The 20,702-nt window shown below is 47.3% G+C and overlaps 1 protein-coding gene across 4 annotated transcripts in view; it reads right to left on the bottom strand.

Moving 5' to 3' along the window:
- Window positions 1-9,181: 9,181 nt before the first annotated feature.
- The window catches only part of eif4h (eukaryotic translation initiation factor 4h), a 63,778-nt gene continuing 52,257 nt past the window's right edge, over window positions 9,182-20,702 (bottom strand). The window contains exons 4-8 of one of the 4 annotated variants that reach the window (XM_056283405.1): window positions 18,685-18,778; window positions 17,643-17,720; window positions 14,935-15,120; window positions 11,038-11,153; window positions 9,182-9,600 (exon numbers count right to left, since the gene is read on the bottom strand). In XM_056283405.1, coding sequence (XP_056139380.1) covers window positions 9,592-9,600; window positions 11,038-11,153; window positions 14,935-15,120; window positions 17,643-17,720; window positions 18,685-18,778 — 483 coding nt within the window. In that variant the 3' untranslated portion in view covers window positions 9,182-9,591. The remainder of the gene's footprint in view (window positions 9,601-11,037; window positions 11,154-14,934; window positions 15,121-17,642; window positions 17,721-18,684; window positions 18,779-20,702) is intronic. The other 3 variants (XM_056283406.1, XM_056283407.1, XM_056283408.1) reach the window with 3 other exon arrangements.

The raw sequence follows: 20,702 nt of genomic DNA, 5'->3' as shown, positions 1-20,702 counted from the left end.
ACTGTGAAACTGCAGTTGGTGATGGGGGACATTTGATTATTGATGTTTACCGTAAACCAACACATGCTGATCAGTATGTAAGGTTTGACTCCCATCATCCACTGGAGCTCAAACTAGGAGTCATCAGGACGTTGGACCACCGAGCTGACAACGTCCCCACTGACATAGCAGCCGGGGAAGAGGAGACATCCCACATTAAACAGGCCCTGGTTAAGTGTGGTTATCCTAACTGGGCATCTGTCAAAGCCAGGAAGACGCTCAAACACTGCACCAGCCGATCGACGAGAGGAGGACAACAGCTGTCTAAGTGTAAACGAGTGGTGGTTCTGTATGTGGAGGAAGTGTCGGAACAGTGGAGACGTGTATTTTCCAAACACCGCGTCTCAGTTGCTTTCAAACCCCAAAACACGCTGCACCAGAAGTTGGTCCACCCCAAGGATCAGGTCCCCCAGCACAAACAGAGCAATATAGTGTAGCTGTTAAACAAAGAAGGTTGAATCAGTTCACCTGGACACAACGTTTATTGACAGACACGTTTCATCATCATCTAAGTGACTTCTTCAGTCTCACCTGACTGCAGGTGTCCCACCCTTATAAACAATACAATGTCCTCACCTGACTGCAGGTGTCCCCACCCTTATAAACAATAGTGTCCTCACCTGACTGCAGGTGTCCCCACCCTTATAAACAATACAGTGTCCTCACCTGACTGCAGGTGTCCCCACCCTTATAAACAATACAGTGTCCTCACCTGACTGCAGGTGTCCCCACCCTTATAAACAATACAGTGTCCTCACCTGACTGTAGGTGTCCCCACCCTTATAAACAATACAGTGTCCTCACCTGACTGCAGGTGTCCCCACCCTTATAAACAACACAGTGTCCTCAGACAGTGGCATAACGACCCAAACAACGACCAGTTTCACATGCAAACATGGGCGTGACCGTTAACTAGAGTTACAGTGGTCATGTGTACTAGTCACAGAGGGTTGGGGAATGTTTGCAATCACCGCATTGTAAGATGGTGACAGATGTACTCTTAGCCCCCCCCCTCCCCCCCTGGTTCAGGGATGGTCGTTCCCTCATCACATAGATGACCTCTTTGACTCCCAGTTCAAACCAGCGTTCCTCCCTTTCAAGGATGTGCACATCCTCATCCCTGAAAGAGTGGCCACTGGCATCTGGATGGTGTAGACTGTGGAGTCCTGGCCTGTAGATGGTGTAGACTGTGGAGTCCTGGCCTGTAGATGGTGTAGACTGTGGAGTCCTGGTCTGACGTGTTAGCTCTCCTGTGTTGTGCCATCCTCTTGGCCAACGTCTGTTTAGTTTCCCTGATGTACAAGTCACGACAATCCTCCTGGCACTTAACAGCTACACTATATTGCTCTGTTTGTGCCGGGGGACCTGATCCCTGGGGTAGACCAGCTTCTGGTGCAGTGTGTTTCTGGGGTTTGAAAGCAACTGAGACGCAGTGTTCTGAAAATACCTGTCTCAGCTTTTCTGACACTTATCTGTCACAGCATGAAGATTTGGGGAAGAGTAATAGAAGCTAGGTTAAGAGGAGAGGTGATGATCAGCGAGCAGCAGTATGGTTTCATGCCATGAAAGAGCACCACAGATGTGGTGTTTTCTTTGAGAACGTTGATGGAGAAGTATAGAGAAGGCCAGAAGGAGTTACATTGTGTCTTTGTAGATTTAGAGAAAGCATACGACAGGGTGCCGAGAGAGGAGGTGTGATATTGTATGAGGAAGTCGGGAGTTGTCCCACCGTCTTGTCTTTCCCCTCTCTGTCCCCGTTTTGATCGGCCCTCCGTGCTAGCCACATGACTAGCTAACTGGCTAACCACCACTCGGCTAACGTTAGCTTTACATGAGCTCTGACCTCCTGGCTCTCCACGCTAGTTTGCGGATCTGCCTCCGTCCCCCAACCCCCGCTGGATTAGCTACCTTATTTTCCCTCGGCAGGGGACACTATCCCTCTTTGGACCATCATCAAACTGGGACTAGCGTAATCTGGACATCACCATCCCTGGCGGCGGCAATCCCCTGCATATGGTGAGTAGCTAGCCTCACCCCATCCGTGCTCTGCGCCACCCCTCTTACGTTTCCAGCGTTATTAACCCACCCGTCTCATGGAACCAACTCTCTGCTGCCCTCTTCTGTTTCTACTTACGCTACCCCCCCTTATTACGACTACAGAGAATACCCTGGTTCCCCGTTTTATTAGCTTCCCTCCTCCTCCTCCCTTACACTACTCTCCTGATGAACTACTGTCCCTCAACAAAAACTACCGGCTATCCTCTGTTGCACGCACCTCCGCTCTGCCTGCTGGCATCCTCCGCTGCCGCCGTTATCTTCATCACGGCCCCAGACACTCCCGTCATCTACATCCTCCACTAACCCCGATACGATATCCCACATCCAAACCCTATGCTCCCACCGCCCCCCCTCCACTGCACCCCCCCGCACTGCTAACCTGGACAACCTCAGACCTCTCCAGCATGCCCCCACTACGTTGCCCTCTCATTCCATCAACCTTGCCTCCTTAACACCCGATCACTAAATAACAAAGCCCTTATCCTACACGAAACAATCACTGATAATCCATTTGACTTTCTCCTGCTCACTGAAACCTGGCAACAACCTGGCGACTTGTTCTCCCTCAACGAAGCATCCCCCCTGGTTTTGGCTACATCTGCAGACCCCGTCCCTCCTGTCGTGGAGGTGGTCTTGCTGCCTTATTCAATCAGAACTTCAGGACCACTGAGCTCTCATTCCCCACCGTCTCATCATTTGAATTCCTCGCTTTTAAAACCTGCTCAATGGCTGTCATTCTCATCTACCGGCCACCCACACCAAATCCATCTTTCCTGTCCGACCTCTCTGAACTCCTCACAATAGCCTCATCTCTCTCCTCACACTTGCTACTGCTTGGTGATTTTAACATCCACGCTGATACCCACCTGTAAGTTTGCATCAGAATTCATCACTCTATTGGACAATTTCAACCTCACCCAGCACGTCACTTTCACCACCCATGTCAAAGGCCATATCCTTGACCTGGTCTGCTCTGTCAATCTACCAATACACAACATCCATTCATCCCAATTTCCTCTGTCAGACCATAATGTCATCCAGTTCACTATTCCATCCCCAACTCCTCGGCCACACCTCCTCAGAGAAATAACATTCCGCAATACTAAATCTATTGACCCCCTCCAACTCTCCGATCTGCTCTCCTCTGCTCTCCCCCTTGAACCAGCCTCTACCTCACCTGATGATCTCACCAATCACCTCAACGCCACCCTGTCTGCCTCCCTCAACACACTGGCCCCTCTCAAAACAAAAAGTCTCCTTCAACACCTCTGCACCCTGGTTCACACCTGAGCTCTGCACAATGAAACAGACTGCCCGCCAACTGAAACGACTCGCCAAGAAAACACCTCTCACTGTACATCAAGAAGCCCACAACCTCCACCTCACTGCCTACAAAGATGCCCTCACCGCCGCCAAGTCTGCCTATTTTTCCACCATCATTAATGATTCCAACCACAACCCCCGCACCCTCTTCTCCACTGTAAACAACATCCTCAAGCCCCGTGCCGATGCCCTCTCCAACTCTACTCCTGAACAATGCAACTCATTTCTCCAATTTTTTTGCAGACAAAATCGCCGCTATCAAAAAATCCCTGTCCCCTGCATCTGACTCGGCAGCACCTACTCCGGCCCCTCTTCTCCCCATTCCTCTTGACCTCCCTACCCCTCCCCCCCATCGCCGCCTCTCCCGGTTTGTTCCAGTTGCCCCTACCACTATCTCTGAACTCGTCAAAATCCACAACCTGCTCCTTTGATCCCCTCCCCACCCCCCTACTGAAGAAATGCCTCCCTGCCCTATGCCCCTACCTTACCAAACTTTTCAATTCCTCACTGTCCCATGGAATTGTCCCCTCTTCCTACAAAACTGCAGCTGTCACCCCAATTCTCAAGAAACCTGGTCTTGATCCATCCTGCCTCAACCACTACCGGCCAATTTCCAATCTCCCCGTCCTCTCTAAAACCCTGGAACACATTGTCGCCACACAACTCCAAACCTACCTACACTCCAACAACCTACTCGAACCCCTCCAGTCTGGTTTTCACCCACTCCACAGCACTGAAACTGCACTCCTTAAAGTACAAACCCCAATTCAAATGAAGTTGGGACGTTGTGTAAAACGTGAATAAAAACAGAATACAATGATTTGCAAATCCTTTTCGACGTATATTCAATTGAATACGCTACAAAGACAAGATATTTAATGTTCAAACTGATAAACTTTATTGTTTTTTGCAAATATTCACTCATTTTGAATTTGATGTCTGCAACATGTTCCAAAGAAGCTGGGACAGGGGCAACAAAAGACTGGGAAAGTTGAGGAATGCTCAAAAAACACCTGTTTGGAACATTCCACAGGTGAACAGGTTAACTGGAAACAGGTGAGTGTCATGATTGGGTATAAAAGGAGCATCCCCGAAAGGCTCAGTCGTTCACAAGCAAGGATGGGGCGAGGGTCACCACTTTGTGAACAACTACGTGAGCAAATAGTCCAACAGTTTAAGAAAAACGTTTCTCAACGTACAACTGCAAGGAATTTAGGGATTTCATCACCTACAGTCCATAATATCATCACAAGATTCAGAGAATCCGGAGAAATCTCTGCACGTAAGCGGCAAGGCCCAAAACCAACACTGAATGCCCGTGACCTTCGACCCCTCAGGCGGCACTGCATTAAAAACCGACATCATTCTGTAAAGGATATGACCACGTGGGCTCAGGAACACTTGGGAAAACCATCGTCAGTTAACACAGTTGGTCACTACATCTACAAGTGCAAGTTAAAACTCTACCATGCAAAGCCAAAGCCAGATATCAACACCACCCAGAAACGCCGCCGGCTTCTCTGGTCCCGAGCTCATCTGAGATGGACTGACGCAAAGTGGACAAGTGTGCTGTGGTCCGATGAGTCCACATTTCACATTGTTTCTGGAAATCATGGACGTCGTGTCCTCTGGGCTAAAGAGGAAGAGGACCATCCAAATTGTTATCAGAGCAGAGTTCAAAAGCCAGCATCTGTGATGGTATGAGGGGGGGTGTGTTAATGCCCATGGCATCATGGGTAACTTGCACATCTGGGAAGGCACCATTAATGCTGAAAGGTACATACAGGTTTTGGAGCAACATATGCTGCCATTCAAGCGACATCTTTTTCAGGGACGTCCCTGCTTATTTCAGCAAGACAATGCCAAGCCACATTCTGCACGTGTTCCACCAGCGGGGCTTCGTAGTAAAAGAGTGCGGGTACTGGACTGGCCTGCCTGCAGTCCAGACCTGTCTCCCATTGAAAATGTGTGGCGCATTATGAAGCGCAAAATACGACAACGGAGACCCCGGACTGTTGAGCAACTGAAGTCGTACATCAAGCAAGAATGGGAAAGAATTCCACCTACAAAGCTTCAACAAGTAGTGTCCTCAGTTCCCAAACGCTTATTGAGTGTTGTTAAAAGGAAAGATGGTGTAACACAGTGGTGAACATGCCCCTGTCCCGGCTTCTTTGGAATGTGTTGCAGGCATCACATTCAAAATGAGGGAATATTTGCAAAAAAAACAAAGTTTATCAGTTTGAACATTAAATATCTTGTCTTTGTAGTGTATTCAATTAGGTCGAAAAGGATTTGCAAATCATTGTATTCTGTTTTTATTTACGTTTTACACAACGTCCCAACTTCATTGGAATTGGGGTTTGTACTTAATGACCTCCTCACCTCTGCTGATACTGGAGCCCTTAACATCCTCATCCTCCTCGACCTGAGTTCAGCCTTCGATACTGTGAGCCACAACATCCTGCTCACCAGATTGAAAGATGTCGGTATTGAAGGCACTGTACTCAGCTGGCTCCAGTCCTACCTCTCCAACAGGTCACACTTCATCTCACTTCACAACCACTCCTCTGTTCCATCCACAGTCACACAAGGTGTTCCCCAAGGTTCTGTACTCGGCCCACTCCTTTTCATCATCTACATCCTCCCTCTTGGTCAGATTCTCTGCCATTTCAACTTGGACTTCCACTGTTATGCTGATGACACCCAGATATACCTCAGTACCAAATCCCCTCACCATCCACCCCTCTCTCACATCGACTCCTGTCCGTCTGCAGTTAAAGTCTGGATGCAGCAAAACCTTCTCAAACTGAACAGTGACAAAACTGAACTCCTCTTCATTGGCTCCAAGTCCACTTTCAGCCAAACCAACAACCTCGCACTCACCATTGATGGCACTACTGTCTCCCCTTCCTCCCAGGCACGCAACCTTGGTGGGATCCTTGATCCGACCCTCTCCCTTGAGCCACATATCCACCAAATGGTCAAATCCTCCTCCTACCACCTTCGCAACATTGCAAAAATAAGATCCTCTCTCACACGCCCTGATGCTGAGATACTGATCCATGCCTTCATCTCCTCCCGCCTTGATTACTGCAACTCACTCCTCTATGACATCGGTGCTAGCTCTATCAAGAGACTCCAATTAGTCCAGAACGCATCCGCCCGACTTTTAACTTTCACCAAATCCTGGCACCACATGACCCCAATCCTAAAAGACCTCCACTGGCTACCCATCTCCCACCGGATCAATTACAAACTCCTGGTTCTTACTTATAAAGCCCTTCACAATCTGGCTCTCCCATACCTCACCGATCTCCTCTCCCCCTACCAACCCTCTCAGTCCCTGATCCACCTCAGCCTCCCTTCTCTCTAACCCCAGGTCCAACCTCCGCGGCTTTGGTGACCGAGCCTTCTCCAGAGCAGCTCCTAGGCTCTGGAGCTCACTTCCCCAAATCATTGGAGACTCAGAATCCCCCTCACTCTTCCAATCCCGTCTCAAGACAAACCTTTTCTCCACTGCCTTCTGGTGCACCCCCCCCCCCCCCGCTCATCCACCCCCGGTCTGGGGACTGAGCGCTCGACCTGCCCCCTCCCCAAGCGCATCGGACACCGCTGCGGGCTGCCCACATTCAGGTCATTGGTCGGGACTCACCTCTTCAGACTTCATCTGTGATTTTTGTGATTTATGATGGTTTTTTTTTCTTTCCCTTTTGTATCTGTCCAAGTCAGAGTACTGCTGGCGTCGTGTGTGGCTGCCGTTTCTCTCTCTCATAGCCCCCCTTCCCATCCACACCTATATGTCTGTGTTATGTTTATCTGTCGTCTTGTTTCTCCCCGTTTATTGTAAAGCGACTTTGAGTATTAGAAAAGCGCTATACAAGTTTGATTTATTATTATTATTATTATTAAGTGTGCAGGACTGGTGCAGGATATGTATGAGGGTAGTGCGACAGTGGTGAGGTGCGTGGTTGGAATGACAGATGGGTTTAAATTGGAGGTGGGATTACATCAAGGATCGGCTCTGAGCCCTTTCTTGTTTGCAATGGTGATGGACGGATTGACGGACGAGATCGAGTCTCCACGGACGATGATGTTTGCGGATGACATTGTGATCTGTAGTGAGAGTAGGGTGCAGGTTGAGGAGAGCCTGGATAGGTTGAGGTGTGCACTGGGGAGAAGAGGGATGAAAGTCAGTAGGAGCAAGACAGAATACCTATGCATGAATGGGAAGGGCAGTGGAATGGTGAGGATGCAAGGAGTGGAGGTGACGAAGGCATATGAGTTTAAATACTTGGGGTCAACTGTCCAAAGTAACGGGGGGTGCAGAAGAGAGGGCAGGCAGGGTGGAGTGGGAGGAGAAGAGTGTCAGCCTGTTTGGGGTCTTCCTGGCTTTGACAAACGCCCAGTTAGGATAACCACACTTAACCAGGGCCTGTTTAACGTGGGATTTCTCCCTTTCCCTGACCACTGTGTCAGTGGGGACGTGGTCATCTCGGTGGTACAGCATCCTGATGACTCCTAGTTTGAGCTCCAGTGGATGATGAGAGTTGAACCTTAAGTACTGATCAGTATGTGTTGGTTTACGGTAAACATCAACAATCAAATGCCCCCCATCACCAACTGCAGTTTCAGTGTGAGAAGACTAACCTGTCATGTTCCACATCCTCCCTGGTGAACTTGATGTGGCGTCCACAGAGTTCATGTGGTGGTGAAATGTGCTACATCCTGAGATTTAACTTTAACTCAGGTGTCGTCCACAAATCTGAACCAATGGCTAGGTGGTGTCCCTGGATAGGACATCAGAGCCTCTTTTCCACTTCCTCTATATGCAAGTTGGACACTACAGGTGACACCGGGGAACCCATAGCACACTGGGCTCTGAGGGACACACCACGCCATGTAGTTTATGGTGAAATATCAAGAAGAAAGTCAATTTAGATAAGATTAGTTTTAACTGAAATAAATTTATCAAAGTCAAAGGTTATTTTTGTTTCATTCCTTCGACAACGAATTGCCTCAGGGTGTTAATACACAGCAATGAATCTTCTGGTATCACAGGACTTGACCAACTGCATGATTAGCACCTAGCAACGAATCTTTGTAGTATCAAGCAATGAATGCTTGATGCTACAAAATAGTGCTTTGCCGTTACTTGCCGTTTAAAACAGACGTCCAGAGAATGAGCCCGAGTGACCTCTCTTAAAAACAAACAGTAATAGCACTGCCAGCCAGGTGAGACTGAACAGGTCACTTAGTTGATGAAACGTTCTTGTCACTAAACGCTGTGTCCAGATGAACTGAGTCACTTCGGTGACTAACCTTTTCATACTGAAAGTGTCCGGTTCGCTCGTGTCTGCCACCACCTACACCATGGTCCAGCTCACTGCCGGCTCACGAGAGCCTTTGCTTCTTCAAGAGTTTGCATTTGAATCGACAACGTTAGTACTTCCCATGAAAAAACTTCAAGCTGCGTGTAAGCAGGACAGGAAATGACGTATTTTAATCAGTCAGCAGTGGCTGGTCCAACAGAAAGAATGACGCAGAACTTTCTCTCTGGTGGACCAACCAGAGAGGAAATGTTTGAGATCGCACCTGTGGACGTGAATGAAGACACGGCGACTCTCCTCCCACCAGGACACAGAAACAGGAAGCTGTGAATGGAGCCAGTATATAGAACAAGCTTTATTCTTCACTACTGTTTCATCTGGAAGAAAACTTCACCCCCGCCCCCCCTCCCCATAGTTAAACACATTCTGGATCATGGAAGATGATGATACATTTTTATTGCCATAAACAGTGTAGGAAAAAATGAACCAAAAAGAATAAAAACAGCTGGTCTTTTATAGTACAGTAAGAAAAGGTTTCACCTTCTCTAGTTCAGAGCCAGTAAAATGTCAAATAAAAATGGTTCTTGCAAACACAAAAAATTCTCAAAAAGCAATCTAGGCTTGATCTAATGGCAAGCGGACTACAGCACGTCTCAGCCCAGGGCCTCGGTGGGGACTCGTCCTGGTTGTGGGGTGGTGGGTTTGTTTGATTCAGATTTAGTGAATGAATGAATGCTTGGGTGGGAAGAGACTTGGGGGAGTGGGGTTGGGGGAACAGGAACAGACTCAAGAGCCAATCAAAATGACTCAAACCACTTCCTCTTCACCCCGATGTTACAAGAAGTCAGGTTGCCTGGATGAGAACAGACCAATGAAAGAACAAAAACACTTTTTTAAACATCAGTTGTCATGACCAGAGGCGAGCTGAACCGTCGGCATCCCTGGTTGAAAGGGGGCTTTGGTTAAATGATCTGCGGCTCACAGAAAATTAAGAGACAAACAGAAATAAGAGGGACCTTGGTTGCTGTGTCTAAGCTCTGGTCCTGTGGGGAGGGGCAGGTTAGACAGAAGACGCATAGGCCCCTCCCATAATGGCAGCTTAGCAAGTTGCTCTTTAACCAATAGGAGGTTTCAGTTTCCACTCAGCTTCATTCTATTTGTTCTTTTGTCTTTGAAGAGGTGAGATCGATTATTTTTGTCTACACAGCTGTTACGTGGGTGGAGTCTACCAAACCGGACATAAAAACTAGACCAAGGCCAGGGATGGGCAACATGATCCAGAAAGGGCCGGTGTGGGTGCAGGTTCCAACCAAGCAGTTACACACCTGATTCTATTAGTCAACCAACAGTCTTTGCTAAGGACCTTGATTTGTGTACTCAGGTGTGTAACTGCTTGGTTGGAACAAAGACCTGCACCCACACAGGCCCTTTCTGGATCATGTTGCCCATCCCTGGTCTAGACAATCACAGCAAAGTATTCAAACGTCAGTTGAGAGCATTTTGCTGTGATTGACAACTTACCAGGTGACTATCTGTTGGTTCCTGACAGTTAACTCCACCCATGAGGCACTGTAAGGAGGTAAAAATAAACTAGCAGTAGCATTTGGCGTGGGTCTGCGGGGCCCAGCAATGGGGCCGAGCACCAACACTGTGGAGGGAGGGTCCGTTTTCTTCAGTCTACCAGTCAATGCCACTATTCTACAGGCAACCTAGATATTTAGAATAAAAGCGGAGCTCCACACTGTGACTGGTTACCTGTAGGGGACAATTACCGAGCAGCCCAAGGACAAATCTGATGTGGTTTGGCCTGAAGTGGATTGGTGGACTGGAATAGGTTGGTGTTGTGAGGCTGCTAGTAGAGACTCACTGTGCTGCAGTCTATGTGTGGATGAGATGACAGCCAAGCAGGCACTAAACACAGTGAAAGTTTGGACATGCATTCACAAGCTGCTCATTGGTGTGTTTGTGTTTGTGTGTGTGTTTGTGTGTGTGTGTGTAGGAGCATGTTCTCATTTGTTTTGTGTCTTTTTTTATTCCTTCTAAGAATAAATATTTTGCTCAGGCTGAACTCAAAGAGGGGAAAGAGGAGGGCAGCATTGCTGGCTGTCAGGAAGGAATGTTAGTGCTAGCGTGACCATTCCATCAACGTTCTCCCTAGTTCTCTATCCAAACATGTGTCCCTGTCCTCCCATCATACACTCACTCATCCAACCCTCCCTGCCTCCCTCCCTCCCTCTCACAGCTGGCCATCCTTGGCCACAGTCTCTTATGCCTTGTCTTTGGGGATTACCTCCTCCCGTGGTTTAGCCCCACCAAAGATGGCCGAGTTGGGGTTGGCCACCTGGTTGAGCGGGCCAGCCACCGTGCGAGGCTTCAGCTGCAGCCGTGGCCTCTGCGCCCGCTCCTCTGCAGAAAACACAGAGAACAATATCAGCCCAAACTCATCCAACCTCTACATTTTTAAAACATCATGCACAAACTGTTGGCAAGCACAGGCTCCTTTCTAAAGAGCGAGTAAAAACTACAACAACGTTCCAGACTGTCAGTAGACCCCTCATCTTCTGTCTCACTCCACTCACTCACTTTCTGTTACTATATATCTGCAAGTGCGAGATGACGTTACTGAAAACTACTGTGCTTGTCAGGGAGAGAAAACCATTGATCTTGTCAACAAAATAACACATTTTTGTGAGTTTCCACAACAGTGTGTAAACAGATGTAAATTAAGTGAAGATTAGAGAAGAAGGAAAACATTACATTACAGTCATTTAGCCGATGCTTTTATCCAAAGCGACTTACAATAAGTGCATCATTTAATGTAGGAAATCAGGGGAACTACTAGTCATCAGAGGTCATAAGTGCATCTAAACAAGCATCTAAGAGCAAAACCAGTGCTAAAGTAAAAGTGCAAGAAAGAGATTCACTTTTTTAAATGGGTGAATACAATAAGTGCTAAGAACAAGTAACAGGGTAGTAGTTCTTAAAGAGGTGAGTTATCAACCTGCGCCGAAAGATGGGCTGCGACTCCGCTGTCCTGACATCAGTGGGGAGTTCATTCCACCACTGTGGGGCCAGGACAGAAAAGAGCCGTGACCAGGTTGATCGGCAGCAAGGGCCACTGAGCGACGGGGCAACTAGGCGATCCGAGGCAGCAGAGCGAAGTGGTCGGGCGGGGGTGTAGGGCTTGACCATGGCCTGGAGATAGGAAGGAGCTGTTCCTTTCACTGCCCTGTAGGCTAGCACCAGAGTCTTTAAACTGGATGCGAGCAGCTACTGGGAGCCAGTGTAGGGACATGAGAAGGGGAGTTGTGTGGGAGAACTTAGGGCGGTTAAACACCAGACAAGCTGCAGCTTTCTGAACAAGCTCCAGAGGTCTGATGGCTGACGCCGGGGCGCCAGCAAGGAGGAAGTTGCCGTAGTCCAGCCGGGAGATGACCAGAGCCTGGATGAGCACCTGTGCCATCTCGTCGGTGAGGAATGGGCGACTCCTCCTGATGTTATAGAGGAGAAATCTGCAGGAGCGAGCAACCGATGCAACGTTTTCAGCAAACGACAGTTGGTCGTCCAGGATCACACCAAGATTCCTCAAAGTCCAATTTGGCATCACCACGGTGTTGTCAATGGTGATGGCCAGGTCTCAGTGTGGGCAACCTTTCCCCGGGAGGAACATCAGCTCTGTCTTGTCCAGATTGAGCTTCAGGTGGTGTGTCGCCATCCAGTCCGAGATGTCAGTCAAGCACGCAGCAATGCGTGTCTCTACTTGTGTGTCAGAGGGAGGAAAGGACAAGATCAGCTGGGTGTCATCGGCATAACAATGGTAAGAGAAGTCATGCGAGCGAATAACAGAACCCAGGGATGTTGTGTACAGGGAGAAAAGGAGAAGACCCAGAACCGAACCCTGTGGAATGCCTGTAGTCAGTCTGCGAGGCTCCGACACAGATCCCCTCCTTGTAACCTGGTAGGAACGACCCGTCAGGTAGGTTGCAAACATTGAGAGTGCAGAGCCTGTGACACCCAGCCCCTCGAGGGTAGAGAGGAGGAACTGGTGGTTCACTGTGTCGAACGCAGCTGACAGGTCCAGGAGTATCAGGGCAGAGGAGAGAGTTTGCTCTCGCAGAGTGCAGGGATTCTGTCACTGCAAGGAGAGCTGTCTCTGTCTAGTGACCCACCCTGAACCCAGGCTGGTTGGGGTCCAGGAGGTTGTTCTGGTGGAGGTACAAAGAAAGTTGGTTAAAGACAGCACGTTCGAAAGTTTTGGATAGAAAGGGTAGAAGGGAAACTGGTCTGTAGCTTTTGACATCAGAGGGGTTAAGTGATGGTTTCTTGAGAAGGGGGGTGACTCTAACAGTCTTGAAGGCAGATGGAAAGCATCTTGCCTGGAGGGAGGTGTTGATGAGGTGGGTTAGCTAGGGAAGGAGTTCAGGTGCTATAGACTGAAGAGAAGAGGGGAGGGGACCGGGTCAAGGGAGCATGTGGTGGGGCAACTGGATGTGATGAGGTTTAGAACCTCGTCGGGGGAGAGGAGAGCGAGGTGGGATAGGGTGGGACGTGAAGAGGTGAAGGAGGGTGCAGAGGCTGGGATAGTGCAAGCAGCACTAACCGGGTGGTTAGAAAAGGAGGATCTGATGTCATTTACCTTCTTGTCAAAGAAGTTAGCAAAGTCATCAGGGAGAAGGGAGGAAGTAGGAGGAGGAGGTGGGGGTTGAAGAAGTCTAGAGAAGGTTTCAAAGAGTTTCTTAGGATTAGAGGCAGAGGATAGGATTTTAGAGCGATAGAAGGCAGCCTTAGCTGCAGAAAGGGAGGAGGAGAAAGTGGAAAGAAGAGATTGGGAGTTGAGAAGGTCCTCTGGGAGTTTGCCTTTTCTCTATCTGCACTCTGCTACTCTCAGGTTCCGTCTGTCATTACATACCGAGTCGGTCAGCCAAGGGGCAGGTGGAGTTGGGCGTGCATGCCTGGAGGTTAGGGGACAGAGATTGTCCAGAGAAGAGGAGAGGGTAGAGAGAAGAAGATCAGTAGCAGTGTCAGGGGGTAGGAGAGAGAAAGATTCAGGTGTAGGGAGGATAGAGGTAACAGAGGAAGAAAGATCAGTGGCGGAGAGAGAGCGGAGGTGTCTATGGGTGGAAACCATGTAGGTAGGGAGAGGGGCTGAGGGGGGTGAAGAGAGGGAGAGAGAGTAGGACATGAAATAGTGGTCAGAGAGCTGGAGGGGAGTAACAGAGAGATTGGAAATAGGACAGTGTCTAGTAAAGAAAAGGTCCAGCTGGTTGCCCGCCTTGTGGGTAGGAGGAGAGGGTGAGAGGTGAAGGTCAAAGGAGGAGAGGAAAGAGAGAAGAGGATCTAGCTTGTTAGTGTGGATGTTGAAGTCACCGAGAAGGATAAGTGCAGAGTCATCAACAGGGAAGTGTGAGACAAGTGTGTCAAGCTCCTCCAGAAACTCAACAAGGGGGCCTGGTGGGCAGTACTCAACCACGATGGTGAGTTTGACTGGATAAGAGACAGTAACAGCATGAAATTCAAAAGAGGGTGGAGAAAATTGTGGAATGGAAACAAGAGAGTATTTCCATTTCAGGGAGATCAGCAGGCCAGTACCACCACCCCGCCTCCCAGCTCTGGGAGTGTGAGAAAAAGAGTACACATCAGACAGAGCTGCGGGTGTGGTAGTGTTTTCTGGCATGATCCAGGTCTCAGTTATAGCAAGAAAGTTGAGGGAGAGCAAGGATGCGTAGCCTGAGATAAACTCAGCTTTCGGCACCGCAGACTGGCAATTCCAGAGCCCTCCCGTCACCACTTGCTCAACGTGAGTGGAGAGAGTGGGATAGATGAGATCGGTAGGGTCACAGCATCTAGGAGTGACCCAACGTCTATGCCAGCCCCGGCAAGAGGAAAGGACAGGAATGTGAAGGAAACACATAGTCTATATTAGGTACACAAAATACAGACGACTGACTGGATCTAAAAAAAGCAGTCCGTGCTTGACGAAATCTTGGCTTGAAAAAGTCGTGCTTGCGTTTGTTTACTCCAGCCTTCGTTCAATCTAGACTTATTTGCCTGAGGCTTGGAAATAGCAAACATTTTTCCTTTCAAAGGACATTTAAGAGCTAGACTCCCTTCCCTTCTGAGACGGCTGTGTTAGAAAGATGTGAATGTTGATAACTTTATGAACCAACAAACACAAAGTTTATCTCACCATCAGATGGTTCTCTGAAGTCAGTCTGTCCTCCACGGTTTGGTCCTTCTCTATAGCGACCCATCCCTCCTCCAACTCCTCCAACTCCTCCTCCTGCTCCTCCTCCTCCTGCTGCTCCCCTCCTGTCACCAGGACGACCACCTCCTCGACCCCGCCCTCCCATATAGTCATCATCTCTAAAGCCTGCTGGAAGAGACAGAGACACAGAGATGGACAGACAGTCCAGGTTAGAAGATGGCCACGTCACACCCGCCCACAGCCTGGAAGTCCACCTGTAAGGTGCTTAAAAAGCATGACATGATGTTTATGAGGGGGGGGGATGATGGGTAACCATGGAAACAGCAGATGGTATGACAGCCAGGCAGTTCTGGAATCAGTGCCTGGTCTGGTCTGCAGTGGTCCTGGTGTCCATTTTTAGCAAAGCTAACGTCTCAAAAAGACCACACAAGGAGAACTGGCTCTGAATTTGTTCGACACCTTTATACGTTTTAAAACCTTGTACGGTCAAAAATCCAAGTGCTGTTGTCAGACCTACAGGGAGAAGTGAAAACATCCAGAGGAATATTAATAAACCACCAAAGGTTCCATGTGTGGGAGTTTCATCTGGATTAGGAAGGCTTCTTAATCCTCCTATTTAAATCTATACTTATAACTGAGAAGTTATCCAAAAGGATTTTCCAAGAACCAAGAAGGGAGAATAATTATTATCCAGAGTGGTGTCTCACTGTTTTCAGTTCATCTGAGCCATCAACAGCATTTCTGTCCCATCTAAATCTCTGTATTTCTACATTCCAAAAAACAGTACGTCCAAAAACTAATCTAAGTGATGATGCAGTGTTTCTGTGTACTGCCACCACAGGTGTATCATGTAGGCCTAAATGTGCTGTTTTCTGTTCTCCAGTACTAAAACTAGTCTTTCTGCGAGGACAACCAATGATTTATGGACTACTACTCTTTTTTTGGGGGGGGGATCCCCCCTTTTTTTCCTCCCCAATTGTAATTGGCCAATTGTCCCACTCTTCCGAGCCGTCCCGGTCTGTACTCCACCCCCCCCTGCCGATCTGGGGAGGGCTGCAGACAACCACATGCCTCCTCCCATACATGTGGAGTCACCAGCCGCTTCTTTTCACCTGACAGTGAGGAGTTTCCCCAGGGGGACGTAGGGTGTAGGAGGATCACGCTATTCCCCCCAGTCCCCCCCCCCCGAACAAGCGCCCCGACCGATGAGTGCAGCTTCTCACCCACAGATACGGCCAATTGTGTCTGTAGGGACGCCTGACCAAGCTGGAGGTAACACGGGGATTCGAACTGGCGATCCCCGTGTTGGCAGGCAACGGAATAGACCGCCACGCTACCCGGACGCCCTTTGGACTACTTCTTCTTAAGATATGGTTGACCAACAGGACTGTTGTGTGTTGTCTTCTGGGACCAGAGCTGTTGCATGAACACAAACGATAGGTCTACACAGCTCATACATTTTGATCACACTGACAAACAAATCCAGAAGAGCAGCTAAGTGGTTAATAACACAAACCTTCTTCAATAGTTTATATGTGATTTTTACCAACAGATGAGTGCGTACATCAGGCCCATTGTTTGAGAATTACAGCCAATAATTCCTTGTTAGCTGTAGTGGAGAGACAAAGATGTGGAGATCATGGTTAAACCTGGACTAAGTATTTATATATATAGTTTTGGTCTAAGCAGGACTAACTGTGTCTCTAGCTGGCTCCGGATTAACCTGGGTTTCCTCTGTCTATATACAACTCTGCTCCAACAAGGACCAACTCTGGTCTAATCTACTACTACTACTACTACTACTACTACTACTACTACTACTGCTACTACTTTCAACTGCTCCCATTAGGGGTTCGACTGCTCCCATTAGGGGTCGTCACAGCGGATCATCCGTTTCCATTTCTTTCTGGTCTAAACTGGACTGACCATATGGGGCTGCGGTACAACCTTGACTAATTTACTGGTTGTCTGGATTCAGTTTCACTGGCTTTAGTGGCATTTATATTCACCATTTGCAAAATGACTGACAGATCGATCCACCAATCAGAGTTTAGCGACATTTTCTACTTCCTCTGACATGTAGCTCCAACAGCCTACCTGCATCAACAGTGAGCAGCACTGATTCAGCCTCAAACACCATTTTTTTACTACTACTACTACTACTACTACTACTACTTTTGGCTGCTCCCGTTAGGAGTCGCAATTTAATAAAGACAATTTTTTAATAATCCAGCATAACAATGGATTAGTAAAAAGACATAATAAATAAAAAGGAAGAGTTGGATAGGGGTTGTTGGAAGAAGTAAGAGTCCCATTATGCTAAGTGATTGATCACCTCCTGTGGTAACTGCCAGAGGCAGATATAGTGACAGAACTCAGGTTGAAGGACTGTCAGACACAACAGTAACTAAGGAAGGCAGGACATGCAGAAATTTTGCAAATGGTGAATTGGTGATTAACTGAGAATCAGAGCCGTTCTCCTGTTCATTTGACTGAAGACCCACTGAGGAACTGGAGACACCATTCTAAGCTAACCCATACTAGAAACTGCAGGTCTATCAGATTTTAGCTTAATTTTACTGGGAAGACTTTGGATTCCATCAGAATATCCTGTGGTCCGATTGGCTGTATCCTAGCATCACAGCGCCTGCTAGATCTCCAACCTGAGACGCTGTTCTCTCTGATCGCACCTTCTCCTGAGTTGTCGTAGAAGTCGTCCCTGGAGTCCCTCCCTCCTCTTGGAGCTCCATGAGAAGAACCGCCTCGGCCTGCAGGGAACAGGGTCAGTTTTACAAGGAGAGGAGGAGGGGGCATGGCCTATGGCTTGGGGCGCCGATATTGGCCAAAACGGACCTCATCACAGGCCCATGTGTACCTTGAAATCTCCAACTGAAAGCACACCAGTAAGAGCTAACAGAATCGTTGACTGCGTGGCGCAAAGACTGACAATCTAATCCTGAGAAAAGGGTAAGAGTTCAGTTTGAGAGGGCTTGGGACTGCTGTGTCAATACTCAGCTTAAACTGGAAGAAGAGTTTCCATGACAACAAAGAGAAACGTGAGGGGCGATGATCAGCAGACTGATTAATGGTTAATTGTGTCAGTAACCCCCATTAAGGAGTTTACCCATTACACCTTTCCAGTGTACATTCAATACATACTCAGAGACAGAGGATTAGCACCAGGCTGGGAGAGCTAGACCCAGGAAAGAGAGAGAGAGAGGTGAAGGATGAATGGAATGAGATACGGACAAGAGTCCTTTGTTTCCTCCAAGTCCTAGTGGAAGTCTTTTTAGAAACTGGTTTGTTTTTATTCATTTACATTTTCTGGATAAACATAACTCCTATAAATCTACAAACCATGAACTGGTGCACAGGTTAAGGCAGCGAATATCTACTCCCAGAAGGCTGGAGAGGTATACAATATTCTTTTCAATTGGAATCAACACTTTCTCTATAGCTACTAAGTTGACAATTCATTTGCTCTTAAAGAGACCAGTCACTTCCAGTCACTTGGAGGACAGCAGGACAGGGGATGGACCAATATCAGTCAGAACACATTGGTACTAAAGACTATAATGCATAGAATAACATTAACTGTTGTAAAGAGTCTTACACAGATCAGGCATTTCCACAAACAGTGATTTAACAAGTTTAAAAATGATCAACTATGTAAATAACTGGTTCTAATGGGTAGCTACAATAATGAACTAGTTCCTTTCAGCAGACTGTTACCTCTGTCATCTTTCCTGAAGCCGAAACCACCACCGCCTCTTTCTTGTCTCCGCCCCTCGGCGATGTCCACCCTCAGTGACCGGTCCCCCAGCAACTGAGAGGGTGGGATTAAAGGTCAGATTACACCAATAATAAAAAGGTAACTTGTCAGAAATGTCAGTTGTCTTTCGACATGAGCCAACATTAAATCCGAGGAGAATTATTGACATGTAAAATCTGATTATTCTTTTGCCCAATTGCATGGTTCAATTCCTGTAAGTCAGACAATGCTGAGTGAATGACAGTTTGATGGGATACGTTACCTAAAATGTCAACAGTATGGAGTTACTGAATTGTTTCTGATTTGTAAACACCGCTCTGCTAAAACATTAACTGGAGAAAAAAAAAAAAGGAACTTCTTCACTACACATTCAAGTTACCGCCTGGACACACGACACCTGACCAAGCTGCACAGACCAACAGACCAGCGTCCCCTCACACTTCCCTGTCCCAACATTCAACCTCTAACAAACTTGGAAGTAGTGTCATCTATAAAAACGACTCAGAAGTTTTGGGGTTCTAATAACCATTTCATCCTTGTAGTTTTGTGACTGAATCTTAATGACAAACAGGAATCTGAAGGGGTACGCATTTAATTTAGACAATGGTCCAAATTTTGAAAAATTAAACAGGTTGCTAACGGATATAAAAAGTCTACACACCCGTAAAATGGCAGGTTTTTGTGATGTAAAAAGATAAAACCAAGATAAATCATGCCAGAACTTTTTTCAACCTTAATGTGAAAGTGCAACCTATAAAAATAAAAGTGAAAAACAATCAGAAACATTTTAGGGAAAAAAATAAGAATACAAAACTTACAATAACCCAGTTGCATAAGTGTGCACACCCTTTTGTAATTGGGGATGTGGCTGTGCTCAGAATTAAACAGATCTCATTCAAACTCATGTTAAATAGCGGATAGTATACACCTCCCATCAATTAAAGTGACTTGTGATGAAAACTAAAAGTTCAGCTGTTCCTGTAGGATTCTCCTGACATCTTGGTTGCATCCAACTGAAAAAGCCATGGTGCACAAAGAGCTTACAAAGCATGAACGGGATCTCACTGTCGAAAGGTATCAATCAGAGGAGGGCTACAAAAGAATTTCCAAGGCATTAGAAACGCCATGGAACACAGTGAAGACAATCAAGTGGAGGAAATATGGCACAACAGTGACACTGTCACATCCCTCCAAAACTGATGAGAGGAGAGAGACAGAGAGGAGAGGAGAGATGGGCATGCAGTGATCTCACAAGAGCATGAGGAGAGAACAGATCCAACATAGCAGCATCCAGCTGCAAAATCTATATGCTTACAATCCGCTCTTATGTAAAAATGAACTAATAACATATAAAATACAAAGCACCCACTCCACAATTATGCTGGTCACCCCACAGGACTTTATACCATAAACGCAGGAGTGGAGGACCTCAAGGAATCTATCGATCGCTATTACAACCGGTCCGCGATGGAGGACGACCGCAACAAATCAGCCAACAGGAAGAAGACAGACTCATCCACCGAAACAAGACAACCTACTGACCCCTGATGTAGAGGTAAGTGTCCTGGCCTCCGTCAACAAAAAGCTGGACATGCTTGGTGCGTTATACTTTGATATCACTGAGCTGAAAGCCAGCTGGACATCATGCACCAAGTTTTTAGTCAACTACAAAACTATGCAGCTGAACTTAAAACCACCGTGGAGTTTCTAAGCACCCAGGTGGAAGTCATTAAAAAAGAAAATAAAGTGATGAAAGAGACTACCCTGGATGTACAAATGAGAAGTATGAGCTCTACTTTTTATTTATTCATTTCTATTTGAATGTTTGGATGAAAACTGTTTTGTTTATTAAAACGTGTGCAGCGCTGTGTTATTATAACTGCGCTAATTACGCTACCTACCTTGTTCTATTTATTAGTTATTTTTATTCTATATAATGCCATTCATTTATTATCATCTAAATTGTTCGTTTATTTAA

Source organism: Lampris incognitus, chromosome 7, assembly GCF_029633865.1.
Source record: "Lampris incognitus isolate fLamInc1 chromosome 7, fLamInc1.hap2, whole genome shotgun sequence".
Taxonomy (NCBI): domain Eukaryota; kingdom Metazoa; phylum Chordata; class Actinopteri; order Lampriformes; family Lampridae; genus Lampris; species Lampris incognitus.
Note: the sequence above shows the minus strand (reverse complement) of the source record. Positions and strands in the feature narration are given on the sequence as shown.